Source organism: Apis cerana, linkage group LG8 (genome assembly GCF_029169275.1).
Source record: "Apis cerana isolate GH-2021 linkage group LG8, AcerK_1.0, whole genome shotgun sequence".
Classification (NCBI taxonomy): Eukaryota; Metazoa; Arthropoda; class Insecta; order Hymenoptera; family Apidae; genus Apis; species Apis cerana.
The window spans coordinates 7,065,744-7,078,943 of record NC_083859.1 but is presented as its reverse complement, the minus strand read 5'-3'; the positions used below and the strand labels follow the sequence as shown (position 1 = coordinate 7,078,943).

At 31.3% G+C, this 13,200-nt stretch overlaps 1 protein-coding gene and 1 long non-coding RNA gene across 40 annotated transcripts in view; one reads left to right on the top strand and one right to left on the bottom strand.

Annotated features, from left to right (window-relative positions):
* Positions 1-13,200, top strand: part of LOC108001671 (basement membrane-specific heparan sulfate proteoglycan core protein) — a 149,834-nt gene that overhangs the window by 17,936 nt on the left and 118,698 nt on the right. Inside the window, exon 1 of one of the 39 annotated variants that reach the window (XM_062078433.1) lies at positions 9,137-9,166. The exons of the other annotated variants lie outside the window; for them this stretch is intronic. Within the exon in view, the coding sequence (XP_061934417.1) occupies positions 9,152-9,166 (15 nt within the window). The 5' untranslated portion in view covers positions 9,137-9,151. Of the gene's footprint in view, positions 1-9,136; positions 9,167-13,200 lie in introns of those variants that run through there. 39 annotated transcript variants of the gene reach the window in all.
* LOC108001677 (uncharacterized) overlaps positions 1-13,200 on the bottom strand; it is a 32,785-nt gene that overhangs the window by 13,587 nt on the left and 5,998 nt on the right. The gene's annotated exons all lie outside the window — the stretch shown is intronic.

The window sequence follows — 13,200 nt, the reverse complement described above, 5'->3', positions numbered from 1 at the left end:
AGCAATATTCATGTATTTATACATTTTTAATTTTTTTTTTAAAATATAAGAATAACGATACATATATATATAAATCGTCGATTAACTTTGACTAATATATACTTAACATTCGTTGAATTTATTGGATCGCCATTGAGAAATCTTTCATCATCTCTCTATGATAAAATATTTTTATCATATTTACATTTGGGCAGGCTATAGGTTTTATGACGATTCATCTCCACTTTGAACAAGATCGAATTGGATTCGAAAAACATTGGAAATAAATAAAAAAAAAAAAAGAAAAAAGAGAGATGAAACAGAATATTTTGTTTGAAACGAGCGTGATTCATAGGATTTATGATCAACCTCGACGTATACAATATGTATGATTTTGCAACTTCTGGATTTTCGCATTTTTAGAATATCTTACGTCATAACAGATGTTATCCAACAAATTTTTACACCCGTTGTGTAGTTGTTTGAATAAATCGAATCTTCAACTTTCTTTCTTTGTTGTAATTTAAAAATGTAGCTCATTATAGTACATATTAGATTTATACTTTCATGACAAATTGATTTTGAAAAGATACTGATAATTATTAAACAAAACATTAAGGAATCGATTAAAAAATATTATACCATATATCGATATTTGTTCATAATACAAAACCAATACACAAAAATTTTCAGTACTATTATATTATCAAAATGCAATGAACTTTAATAAGATTTCCATCATATTAGAGTGTAATTTTTAAATCATATTATAAAAATATTATATCATACAGAAACTGATTGTATTACAATACACATATCAATTGTAATTGAATATCTACCATCTGTTACATATGTTCAATACTTAACCTCAACGCAGCAAAAAGGTTAATTACCCCATATACTGTTGTACGTGACATACGGTATACTCGATTTGAAACGAATCGCGATATATCCGTCTCATAGTCGGTTCAGTAATGTGGAGTTTGGGCGCAAAAAAGAACCCGGAAATGCATTCGATGTTGGGAAACGAGTCGCGCAAGCTCGAATCGATTTATCTTAATTAGAACGCGGGAATTAAAAATAACGAGACACCACGGATATTTTCATTAATTACGAAACGATGAGAAGAGGTTGGTAATGGCAAATATCATTTGGAAAAAATTGAAGGTGTATATCGTGACTGCTGTAATATGTACATGAGTTATACGTAATGCTACATATGCTTTCGCGATTCCCTCGTGTGATCGAGTGAAAGAATCCGCCGCGTAAGGCATTCTGTACCAAAGTGTTTATCTCTCATGTATTGGCTTACGAATGCGCGCGCCGCTTTCCCCTTCTCTTTCAATTTACGCGCGCGTTTAGCGCCACGGGTAGATTATCAACGATAAAGAAAGAATATTTGAATAGGGAAATTCTAGAGAATTTTAACAATGAAAATCGTTATTTAAAGAATGAATAATCGGAGAATTTTTAATTTTTGTCGAGTTTTAATTTAAATATAATTTTTCCCAATATTATTATTTATTCTTCACTTTCGAGTTAAAAAATGAATAATACTTACGAAGAAACGAAGGATTTTTTTTTCAAGTTCTTGAAATAGTTTATTTTTAAAAATGTAAAATAAAATTAAAATAAATAAATAAAAAATAAAATAAATATATATACATAATTAAAAATCAAATACAGTTAATTATTTATCTAAGACGTATTTTTTCTAGCATAAAAGACTTTTTAAATACGATGAATTTATCCGTTTCTGTTTTTTTGCGAGTCAAAAATCAAAGTTTAAAAATCAGTCTAGCGCTAATAATGCTGGTATTTTAGGAACAACAATCGATCCTAATCAGCTACCATTCATGATTCTAGTCTCTATGTCTAATTAGACATTTCTGAGAATATATTTCGAGACATTTAAATATCTAATAATTATTTATTACGAATTTTAGAAAACATTGATCATTGAATCTCTAGTAACATTTTTTTATACATTATTTATTTTAAAACATTATTTAATTTTATCATTAAAATTAAAAAAATCAAAGAGATAAAATCATTATATAATATAATGGATATAATATATTGACATATAGAACCAAATATTAGAACAATAGAATTTGTTACTTAATATTATATATATATATATATATATATATTATATATATATATATATATATATATATATATATATATTATATATATATATATATATATATATATTATTGAAAAAAAAAAGATTTATAAGAAAAATATGTTATATTTGCTTTCGAAAATAACTTTATATACTTTTTTTTTTGATTTCTTTTTTTCTCCCTTCTCTTCATAAACGCAAGTGGAAAAAAGTTGTGACTGAGATGATGGATGGCATTGTTTTTCTTATCAGCGACGCTTATCAGTATGCATTATTGCTGCTCTATTTCTGTTATGTTTGTAGTTTTGATAGTCATTATGGCTGTTTCGTTTAATTGATCGATTAACTGTTCTTTGTTCATATTTTTTTCCTTTTTTACTATGTTACTTTTTTTTTGCTACTTCTTTTTTAATACCAATTATTAATGTTAATTATTAATATTTAATAGCATCATTATTATCTAAAAGCAATCTATAACTAATATCTAATAGCGATAGATATTTTTAAATATTTATGTATGATTGTGTAAAGTGGATTAAATATTATGGGTCATGGATGTATTTATACATGCTTCATTTATTTTATCTTTTCATAATAGAAAGATGAAGATAATGATAATGACTTATATATATATTCAATAATAAATGATATTATATATACAACATTTTAATTGCAATAATATATACATTAGCAGCCAATGATTTAGAACTACATTTTTTTTTCATCTCGAAAATTTTTTTAATTTTATTATTGAATCCTTATATTTTTGATATTATTCAAATATTGATATCATCAATTTTTATGAGAACAAAATTTTAATTTTTACAAAGAATTTACAATTGTAAAGAAAATAAATTTGATCAGAAACTGGTTGCAGTCGATACCCATCATTACTTTCCCGGTTTTCATTGAACAACGTTACAAACGATAGACTTCCAGAGAATATCTGTCTCGATAAAATTCCTAGAGACGATGCACGCAGAAATCATCGTCTTATTTTAAGAAAACCACGGTATCAATAAATTCTCGGTTTATCAGCTGCCATAAATCAGACCTTTGAGACTCGATGAACCATGCAGGAGCCACGTTGCTAGTCTGAATCGATTCTTATGCACGTGGTCAAAAAATGTTGGGATTTATTTCGATTTTTTTTTCCAAAAATATTCGAAATCCTTTCTCGAAAATTTTCTTTAATCTTTTAATAGATTTGAAAAGATATTTTTAATTACGATAAATTTTTTAAAAAATTTTATAAATCTCATCAAATTGTTATATTATGTTTTATAATAAATTTAAAATTAAATACATTGATTTATCTGATGAATTTGTTTTATAAGAAAATCTTGAGCTCGATCTTTCAAACTCGAATCGATTAAGATAGAACCAACCTTCGAACGAGATGATTGATATATTTTCAAACGATATCATTTTATGATAGTTCGGTAAAAATTGATTTGGACTCGATTCGACGATATTTCTGCTCGTAATAGTCTCTTTTTCAATGGAAACTCATTTAATTTTAGTACGAATTTTGTACAACTGTCGAACATAATATACGTAAGTAGGACAATAATATCAAATTAAATGTTGTTTAACTTTGTCGTTCGTTAATCGTAGTGAATTTAACTCTTTATAACTGTTGTATGACTCGAATATCAAATAGTAATATGCTGCTATTTTATTTACTTATCACCGTGTCACACATATTTTTATTCCTCACCAAGAAAATAATCAAGTTTGTTATTGAAATCTTATTTTTATTTTTATATATACAATTTAGATTATAAAATCTCAAGTCAAATATAATATTCAAATTTCGATAAAAAATGCAGTCATCGTAAGTCATCAATTTGTTGAATTCATTATATCAAAATAGCTTATATTACTCGTTTTATTTAATAGATAATAATAATTAAAAATTCAAGATCGATATTATACGAAACATCTAAATCGGTGTTCTATTATTGAATAAAAATTAAACTTGTTAATAACACAAATTGAAGGAAGTGTTTAGCATTTATTTATAAATTAAACAATAAGATTCTCCAATTTCTCAACACAATGTTGTTTAATTATGTAAAAACATAATTTTGTATTCATCATCCCGAAGAATTCTAATTCCCCTTTCAGCCTGTACATATTTATCTTGAATTATTTATATTTTATTTGATTTTGCAAGTATGAATTATTTAAGCTTTGTGTCCGATATCAATCATATCTTCGTGATAAAATTTTAATAGAGAGATCGAAGATGACAAACTTCAATCAATTAATATATTATTCGCTTTACAAATAGAAAAATTTCCAAATATAAATATTTATAAAATCTTACAAAATTTTCAACGACCATTGCTGCATAAATTACTCTCGAATATATATATAATTTCTTAAATTTGTGGTTAATCGAATCGAAATTGTTAACATTTAATTTCTCGACTTCTATATATATAAATCTATATATATAAATGATAATCGAACAGTACCAAGATTAGATCATCGTTGAATATAGACGAGTCATAAGTTAATAGTGGGTTATCATCTAACAACAACTGTTAATATTCATTGAACATTTGCCACGATGTATACGCATACATATTTTCATTCATCTTCGAGGCACGCCTCCACTATTTCCCACGATTTCCCTATTTGATCAATGATGTAACCGCACAATTTATCCTTATTATTACTTACATTCGAAATGCAATATCGTTGATCTTCGATCGCCTCGATTTGAAACTGAACAAATCTTCGATAATTCGACACTTTCCATCCACGTTTCCGGGTAGGAAGAAAGTCAAAGGTAACCAAAACGACCCTCGTTAAACAATTTCTCCCTACAGTAATTATCGAATTCCTGTTAATTGGGGCGATTCCATTTGCATTCCCTTTTCATTTCATTTCTCTAATTGATCCTCGTTGGCGATTCCATGCCATTCACGAGGATACTGCTCTTTTCTTTCCCCCTCAACCAATCTAAATCTAAACGAGATCTTTATTTCATTTTGCGGTAAATTTAAATCGGATGATATTCGTGGGATTGTAACGGGGGAGGAATGCGTAAAATGAAATATGGGATGCGGTGTCTTTTTAATCTTATCGAGCTGTCAACTCTTTCCGCGATATTCCGTTAATTTACGACCCTCGTTCTCACCATACGAGGACAAGCAAAATTAAGGAATTACGTATGCCGTTTTCTTGCAACCGGGTAATTACTGTCTTCGAACAATATTTATTTGAAAATAAAACTATCAAGAGTTATTCTCGTTGTTCTCGGTGGGTGGAAATTCCTTACGTGGAATTTTATTTTTATTCTTCGATTTAAACGAATTAAAAAATCCTTTGTCGAGTAAGTAAAAGAATCATTTGTAATTATATTAGATAATATCTAACGAGCGTGTCGCATTAAAAACTGTGGAGAATTATAAAGATTATCAAATTGCAAAATGATATGTCAATGTTATACGAAGATCGACGATGAAAATATATCGATAAAAATTCTTTTCAGGATAGAACAAGAGCTTGGTGACGTTGTTTCTTTTTTTTTTTTTTTTATCTGTTCGACAGAAAATAGGTCGAGGTTGAGAAGAACGTGCGAGTGCAGACAATTCAATGGCGAGCTTGGTCAATTTCCTCTCATGATGAATCTAATTTTAAAAGCTTGATTACTCAAATTGTTAGAAATCATTTGCCAAGTTTATTAACCTCGAGTGCATTTCCGATTTATCCGTTTATCCATACGATTAACCCGTTTATTTATTTATAAATCCATATTTAGGTTAGGTTTAATATATTGTTAAACGCGCATACAACACTCGGTTATTAAATTTAATATTCACATATTCCGATTAACGAGTAAAATTATGATGTTTTGAAAATTATATATGCGCGTGCAGTCGTTGAACTTAATATCGGCATGTTGTGACCATAGATCGTACACTCAATCATAGTTTCACGCTTAATTTTCTGCGCGAGTGCAGCCGATATTTATCCATAATGATTCACGGAATACATTCTCGCGACGAAACGGTGTATTAACGTCAGATCCGGAAATAGATACACAAATTAGATAGCATAAATTAGATAGCAGTATAAACAGTTTCTTCTACTTGCAATCCATACCGATGACATAATTTTTAATGTTCATGAATATCAATTGCCCGGCAATTTCTTCAACATTTTTTTTCAATGATCACACATCGTTTCTTAAATTATATAAAACGACACATATATATACAGGGTGTAATATATATATATATCGAAGGATTCTACAGGCTCGTTTAAATTAAATTATAAATAACATTTTTATTAGATGATAGACGAGACAGTCTATCTGTGTTACTATCTCGCTTCGTCTAACGCAAATTTCAATCGCCTGTAAATAATTTTCATGGTTTCTTTTATCTATATCGATTCCAATTTATACATTAAATATATACGTATGAACTTGTTATTACAAGTTATGTCCGTTCCAAGTGATATTGTATTAGATTTAATTTTGAAATTATCATTTTCATACACAATTTTCTATTCTTAAATGAATTATTCTTAATGTTACAAAGTACAAGGTTAACGTTACGCAATGAGATAATAATACGTATCGTAAATCATTGAATATGCAAAATAATATATATTCCATAACTATTGCTCGGATGCATCGGCTGCTAATTCATAGGCAAACACGCGACAATCGGACGAATCTAATTGGATGACTGCAAGGTTGATTTCTTGCTGAAACACTTAGCGCGCCTTGCATATTTCAAACTAGCAACGGGTTCGAGCGACGTTCGAGTTCAAGCAAGGATAAGTTTGTGCAAGAATTGATCTCGAATTGATCTTGAATTGTCATTGAATCATTATCAATTTTTACTTGAGTCGAGTTTCGGTAAATGAAGTAAAATAAACTTAAAATTTAAGAATTTTTTTACGGATATAATATATTAAAAATATATTAAAAATTTTTTTAAGAAATGTTTATTTGAGATCGTGCTTTGAGTAATTCTATCGAGTTATCATTAAATAATTGTTCGAGTTATTACTGATGATTCAATCTCAAATATCACTTGAATCGTTTCCAAGTTAAATTCACTTGTTAATCTTAAACTATTCTTGAGTCATAGTCAATTTGATCTTTGATAAACAGTTATAATCTGTAACTTTTAGTTTTGTGAATAAATATTAGAAACTAATTATCATCCGATCCGCTAAATAATCGAAAAAATTAAGACGGATTAAACGCTTTATTCGATAGATATTATCACTCGGCAATTCAATAACGCTGCACGAAACGATTTCGAATCGTGTAAATGTTACCATCCACTTATCTCTTCGCCAATAATCAAAAATCAATTTTACATCATTGAAATAGAATTGCGTAATTGTTTGACAAGTTGTTCACATATTTCTCGCCTGACCTCGTTCATCCTCCCAGGAAATCGACATCATTTTCTAATATTACCCTTTCACGCTTATTTACTATACTTGAAAAACCGGTTCTCCCGATGAGTCACTTTTTCAGTTTTCTTCAATTTGTTTAAAAGAACCAATTATTTACTCACGTGACTTCTGATATTGTACAAATTATAAATATACAATGTATTTTTAATACGTGTTCTCGATTAATTAATTATTTATCTCAAATTATTCTTTTCCTTTTTTATTGATGAATATTATTATAAATAATTTTAATAATTTATAATAATATTATTGTAATTATATTTCCTGATTTAGTCACGTTATATTTTATTAATATTTTTTTTTATTATTTATTAATTCTCACGAAACGCGAAAAGTTTAATATTCGATCGATCATTCAATACTTCCAAGTTAATAATAGATTTAATAATAGATATTTAAATGGTGGCGTGGGAATCGATCGAATCTTAGTGGCCAGAGAAATTGTCGATCAAATAGGAAGCAGGAATTACAAGGCGCGAGCACTCAGTTCACGTCAGTCCCTGTGTCGTGTCTATCTTTAGCTCCACGTCTACAGGATGTTTCAAAAGAGACACATACACATTTTCATACTTATCGTAATTCTCGTTTGAAAAATTTTTTCAAACTTAAGTTATAGCGATTAATTATATTAATTGGATATATAATTAATTTTGATCAATTATAGGTTATTCAATCATAGATTCATATTAAGATTTAAAATTTAAAATTTAAATTTCATTAAATTAAATTTCATTAATTTTGAAAATAAAATTGTATATTTACTTGATAATTTGATTTAGAATTTAGATTAAAATTCTACTATTATTCTAATTTAGCTCTTAATCGATCTTCAACTATCTAATACTTAACGAATTAACTTATTTTGCATCAAAGATATAATTTATATTTTTAATTATATTATATTATAAAAATTTACATTCATATTATATATACATATATATGAATGTAACAACAATATTTCAAATAACAAAAGACTATATAATCGGGTAATTCATCATATATAATCGGATCAATAGGATAGCCACTAAAATTTCTCTCGTATAAAAGAAGCTCGCTATAAACCAGCGTTTCACTTGCCCCTTCCATGATACACGTGGAGTAGAATTGCGCGAAAGCAGTCGAGGGACGTGTTAAACGGCACAACATGGATGCCATCACGAACCCGCAGGATCAACTGTCGCGACAGTGGTTCGACGAAGTACGAGAATCGTCCCTCGTTCTTCGAATCTCACGCGTCGTTTGCTCGAACGGTTCGGTTAAAGTCGCGAGCAGACGTCATTATGCGGCAAGACATAGTCGTTTGAAACTTATTCACCGCGTCTGCTACGGCTCGTCGCCCTTTTTCTCCTTTTTTTTTTCTTTTTTTTATTTAAAAAAAGCAAACCGTCGCGCGAGCGTTCCACCGATACTCGACGACGACACGACACCTATTGAAACGTGCGTGCGCTCATTAACGCGCGATGAAATCGAGGAGAGATCTCAGCCGCCAGTTGGATACTGTACGGTGGTTAGGTTATGGATCGACAACATCGACGATGCAAGATACACGGCCTCGCAAAGAATTCTGGATTCGCTCGCTAGGGGGACTGGATGCTATGGAAAATGGTTAGGAAAAGATGGGTTTGAAGAGATATTTAATTTGATGAAATAAAATGTGATCTATGATGGTATAATGATCGAAAGATCGATTCGAAATTTACAATTTTTGGATTAAGGTAAGGATCTTTTTATCTTAAAATATATGTATTGATCGAAAAATTGATTCGAAGTTTGATTTTTAGGTTAGAAAAAGATATTGATAAAAAGATATTTGTTTGATGAAAATAACTATGATTTCAGTGTGCATAAATAGGCACAATTTAATTATTGAAATTAAGAATAAAGTTCCTTACTTCGATAAATTCGATAATTAATTATTCAAAGTATCGAATAACCGTAAATAACTATATGCCAAACAGGTGGAATGGATGAATGGATGGCTATAATAGCTTTAGACTATTCGTTAGTCGAGTATTTTAATTACTAAAGATATTAATTATTTAATAACTTTATTCGAAATTTTCAACTTTTAGTTATTTTTTTTACTGATTAATGGCTCTTCTTAATTAACTCTGATGTAATAAAATGATCGAGACATCGATTTTAGAAATTTAAAATTTGATTTCTACTAGTTTCATAGTTTGAAAAAATTCTACTAATTATAATTTTGAAGAAAAAAGAAGAATTAACGAAAAATATTTGTTTCGAATTTTTCTTTCCTTATATTCAATAATTTTACAATTGAATCAAGAGATGCTGGATCAATTTTAAAATTAAAATATTTTCAGACAGAGTTATACAACCAAATTTACAAGAAGAAATCTGATATAATATCTTGAAGACATGATTACACACTTAAAGTAGAAAGGATATAAAAGAACTAAATTCGAATAAACATTATCAAAACCCAATTTTATAGAATGCCTTTCTCGCAATCTCTTACATTAATTAATTAACATCGTTAAAACTTTCGAAAAAATAATCGCGAGATATCACTTAATCCCTCTCATTTAAAAAGCTCAAAAAGCCCAAGAATCTTACGGCCGACATTACCGATTCCATCGAAACTTTGTCTTGAAGAAGAATCTTGAACTTTTCCACGCGCATCCAAAACAACAATGAAGAAAAAAAAAAAAGAGAAAAAAAGGGGAATCCAAGAACGAAACTGTTTGAAAAGAGCGACAAATTTCCACACCCCTTGCACCGTGTACATTTTTTCGCGCTCGTATCGGTGCTGGTTTCTTTTGTGAAGATAGCAAGGTAGGATGAGGGGTGAAAAATCCGGCGGTTGTAGGGAAAGAAATTGCTCCTTCTTCCTCTTCCCCTCGAACGGTATTTGGGTCGCGTGTCCCACATTCTGGCCACGTCAAAGTTAATTGCAGGTGTTAACGACGATTACCGTCGTCTGTTCTGCTGGTTCGAGGTTGTTTATATCCGTGTGTGTCTGGCCTTTTGTGCGGCCAGGTCGAGCGGGATGAATCAAATTTCTCCCCCTTTGTTTTCTACCTCCGCTTCGTAATTTCGTCCCCTTTCTTTTCTTTCTTTCTTCCTTTTTTTTTTTTTTTCTGTTTTTCGCTCGCTCGCACTCTTTCTTCCTCTCTTCTCTCTCTCCCTCTCCCCCATTTTGTCCGCTTCTCGTGTTTCCCTGTGGGCGAAGAATGGCGAATCGTCGACCTGGTATTTCTCGAGGACAGATTCCTGCCTGTTCGAACTATTCTCCTTTCCTCGCAGAGCTCGCTTTTGCAAATGTGTATAATCACGAATAAGCTTCCGATTCTTTGGATTCGTGTACGTGTATTAACTGTGTCGAGATCATTTTTATCGGTAAATTTTTTCTTTTTTTTTTCAAGTTATGAGTCTTCTCTCTTTCTCTCTTTTTTTTTCGGAGTTGGTTCGCGAGCATGCACGAAATCATTTATAACTCGGTAAAAATCTCTATTACTCGGCATTCTCCTTGACACACCACGCAGAATATGGAGAATTCAGAACTTTGGTCGACCGATATATTAAATCTCGGTCATTTATTTCACAAACGTTGGACGATCTTCAAACATGAAAGGATCGTTTTTCTGGGACTTCTTCGAATTTGTTTAAGACGACGTAACGTTTTCTTTGATCACTTTAGATGGCTCTAAATATCTCTGACAATATTTTGCAAACAGTTGACGCGTTATCGCATTTTGTACGTCCACGTTTGATTCACCATTGAACTAAATCATACCAATTTGGATATTCGAACATCGAAGAATCACCGAATTGAAAGAAGAAGAGAAAAAAAACAACCGAATAATCAACGATTCGTCATAATATCGCCCATAATATTTCTACAAACCGAATTGTTTACCGATTGATCGCCGAAAATTGTGTCTGAAACCGAGTGTTTCGCGAACAGCCAATTACGACACCGTAATAAACCACGTTTAACGAAGCGAAGCGTGGTCATTTTTCTAAACAACAAGGATCGACCAGGAAACAATACGTCTCCTGGATATTTCGAGTAATTTTTTTTCTTTTTCTTTATCGAAACGAACGAGATCGAATTCCTTCTTCACCAATGAACAATATCCAACGAAATCCAATAAATAATCGGTGTAATAAATGGCGGTTGACACGGGCGAAAGGAGAGGTCGATTATATCGGGCATAACGAAAGAAATGCGTGGAATTGGGGCACGTAACAAGGCAGTAGCCCAGCATCGTCTCGGCTATTTCCAGCAATTTCATCAGCCGAAAAACTGCCGTTGTTCGGTGGTACGCACGTACGTACAGAGAGACCGGCTCTATAAATACGCACTTACACCGATCCCCCGTGAAATATGCAACGAACTCGCCGCTCCGGTTCAAGGAGGGAGCTCAACGCGGTCAATTAGTCAGCGGTCCGACTTGCGCTTTTTCCTCTCCCCCCCATACGTTGTTGGTCACCCATGTTGTTGGAAGACGTCTCTACGAATGAAGATAACGATACGATTATCGTTGACAAATAGCTGATTGATCGTTGTCGTAGGTTCATTGAGCCGCGGCAGATGGGAGATAAGAGGCGCAGAATCGACACTTCGTCGAGGATGAATGGTTTTTTTTTTTTATAAATTTGGATATTGATGACAAATATCTCGATAATTCTTCAGCGAGTGTTTTCAATAGGAATATTGGATGTACGTGTGCGTATATATTGTTTGAATAATCATTGTAAAAATACGTGTGTATACGTAACCTTGCTGTTTTTCACGAGTCTACGTGATTGAATTTTTATGATAAATTTTTACGGGATGAATAATTTTAATCCTACTGTATCCTGTATAAAACTTATACCTTTATTCTTTATTATTCGGGACAGTGTGGCTGACAAAAGTAGCGTACGCGAGGAGAATAATAGAGTTTGATGGAAGGAGAGATAGGTGATTTTTGGATTATAAATCAAAGATGGAAATATTAAAAGGATCGGCAGATTGAAAACTTTCCATTTAATTTTTATGTTTGCTAAAGCATCAAACGACAGCTTCGAATCGATTAATCGTACGGTTAATTAACAAATTAACAGTAGTAGCGTGAATTTGCGAGAGAACTAGATCGAACGCTGCTGAGAGGTAGAGACAACGAAGGGAATTAATTATTCCGCGAAAAAAAGAAAGAAAGAAAGGAAAAAACGAGATGATTTCGAGGCGAATGCCAACTCGCTTATCTCCACTCTCGCGAGGAAACATGTTTTGTCGAGACGTGTGACCCCTTTTTCGAGGCTTGACCGGACCGGATCTTTCGACGAGGAGAAATGTTACTTGAAAAAAAAGAGAGAAGATTAATAATAATAATAATAATAAAAAAAAAGTCAAAGCGTATGTAACCTGTGGCACGTATGATTTACGTAATACGTGAAATTTTCTCTTGCTATTGAAAATTTACAACCGTGTAGCAGTGCCAGTTAATCAGATTTCTCGAGCAACGTGAATTGGAGGATGGCGGGGATGATTTTGTGCTGGGGAAAGATCGTTGGTCCGTGAATAGGATCCATTTGATGAAGAAAAAAAAAATATTTGGAGGAAATATTTTCCTTTCTGAGGAATTTTGAAGAAAATGAAAATGTAACGAATGTACATGATAAGAAGA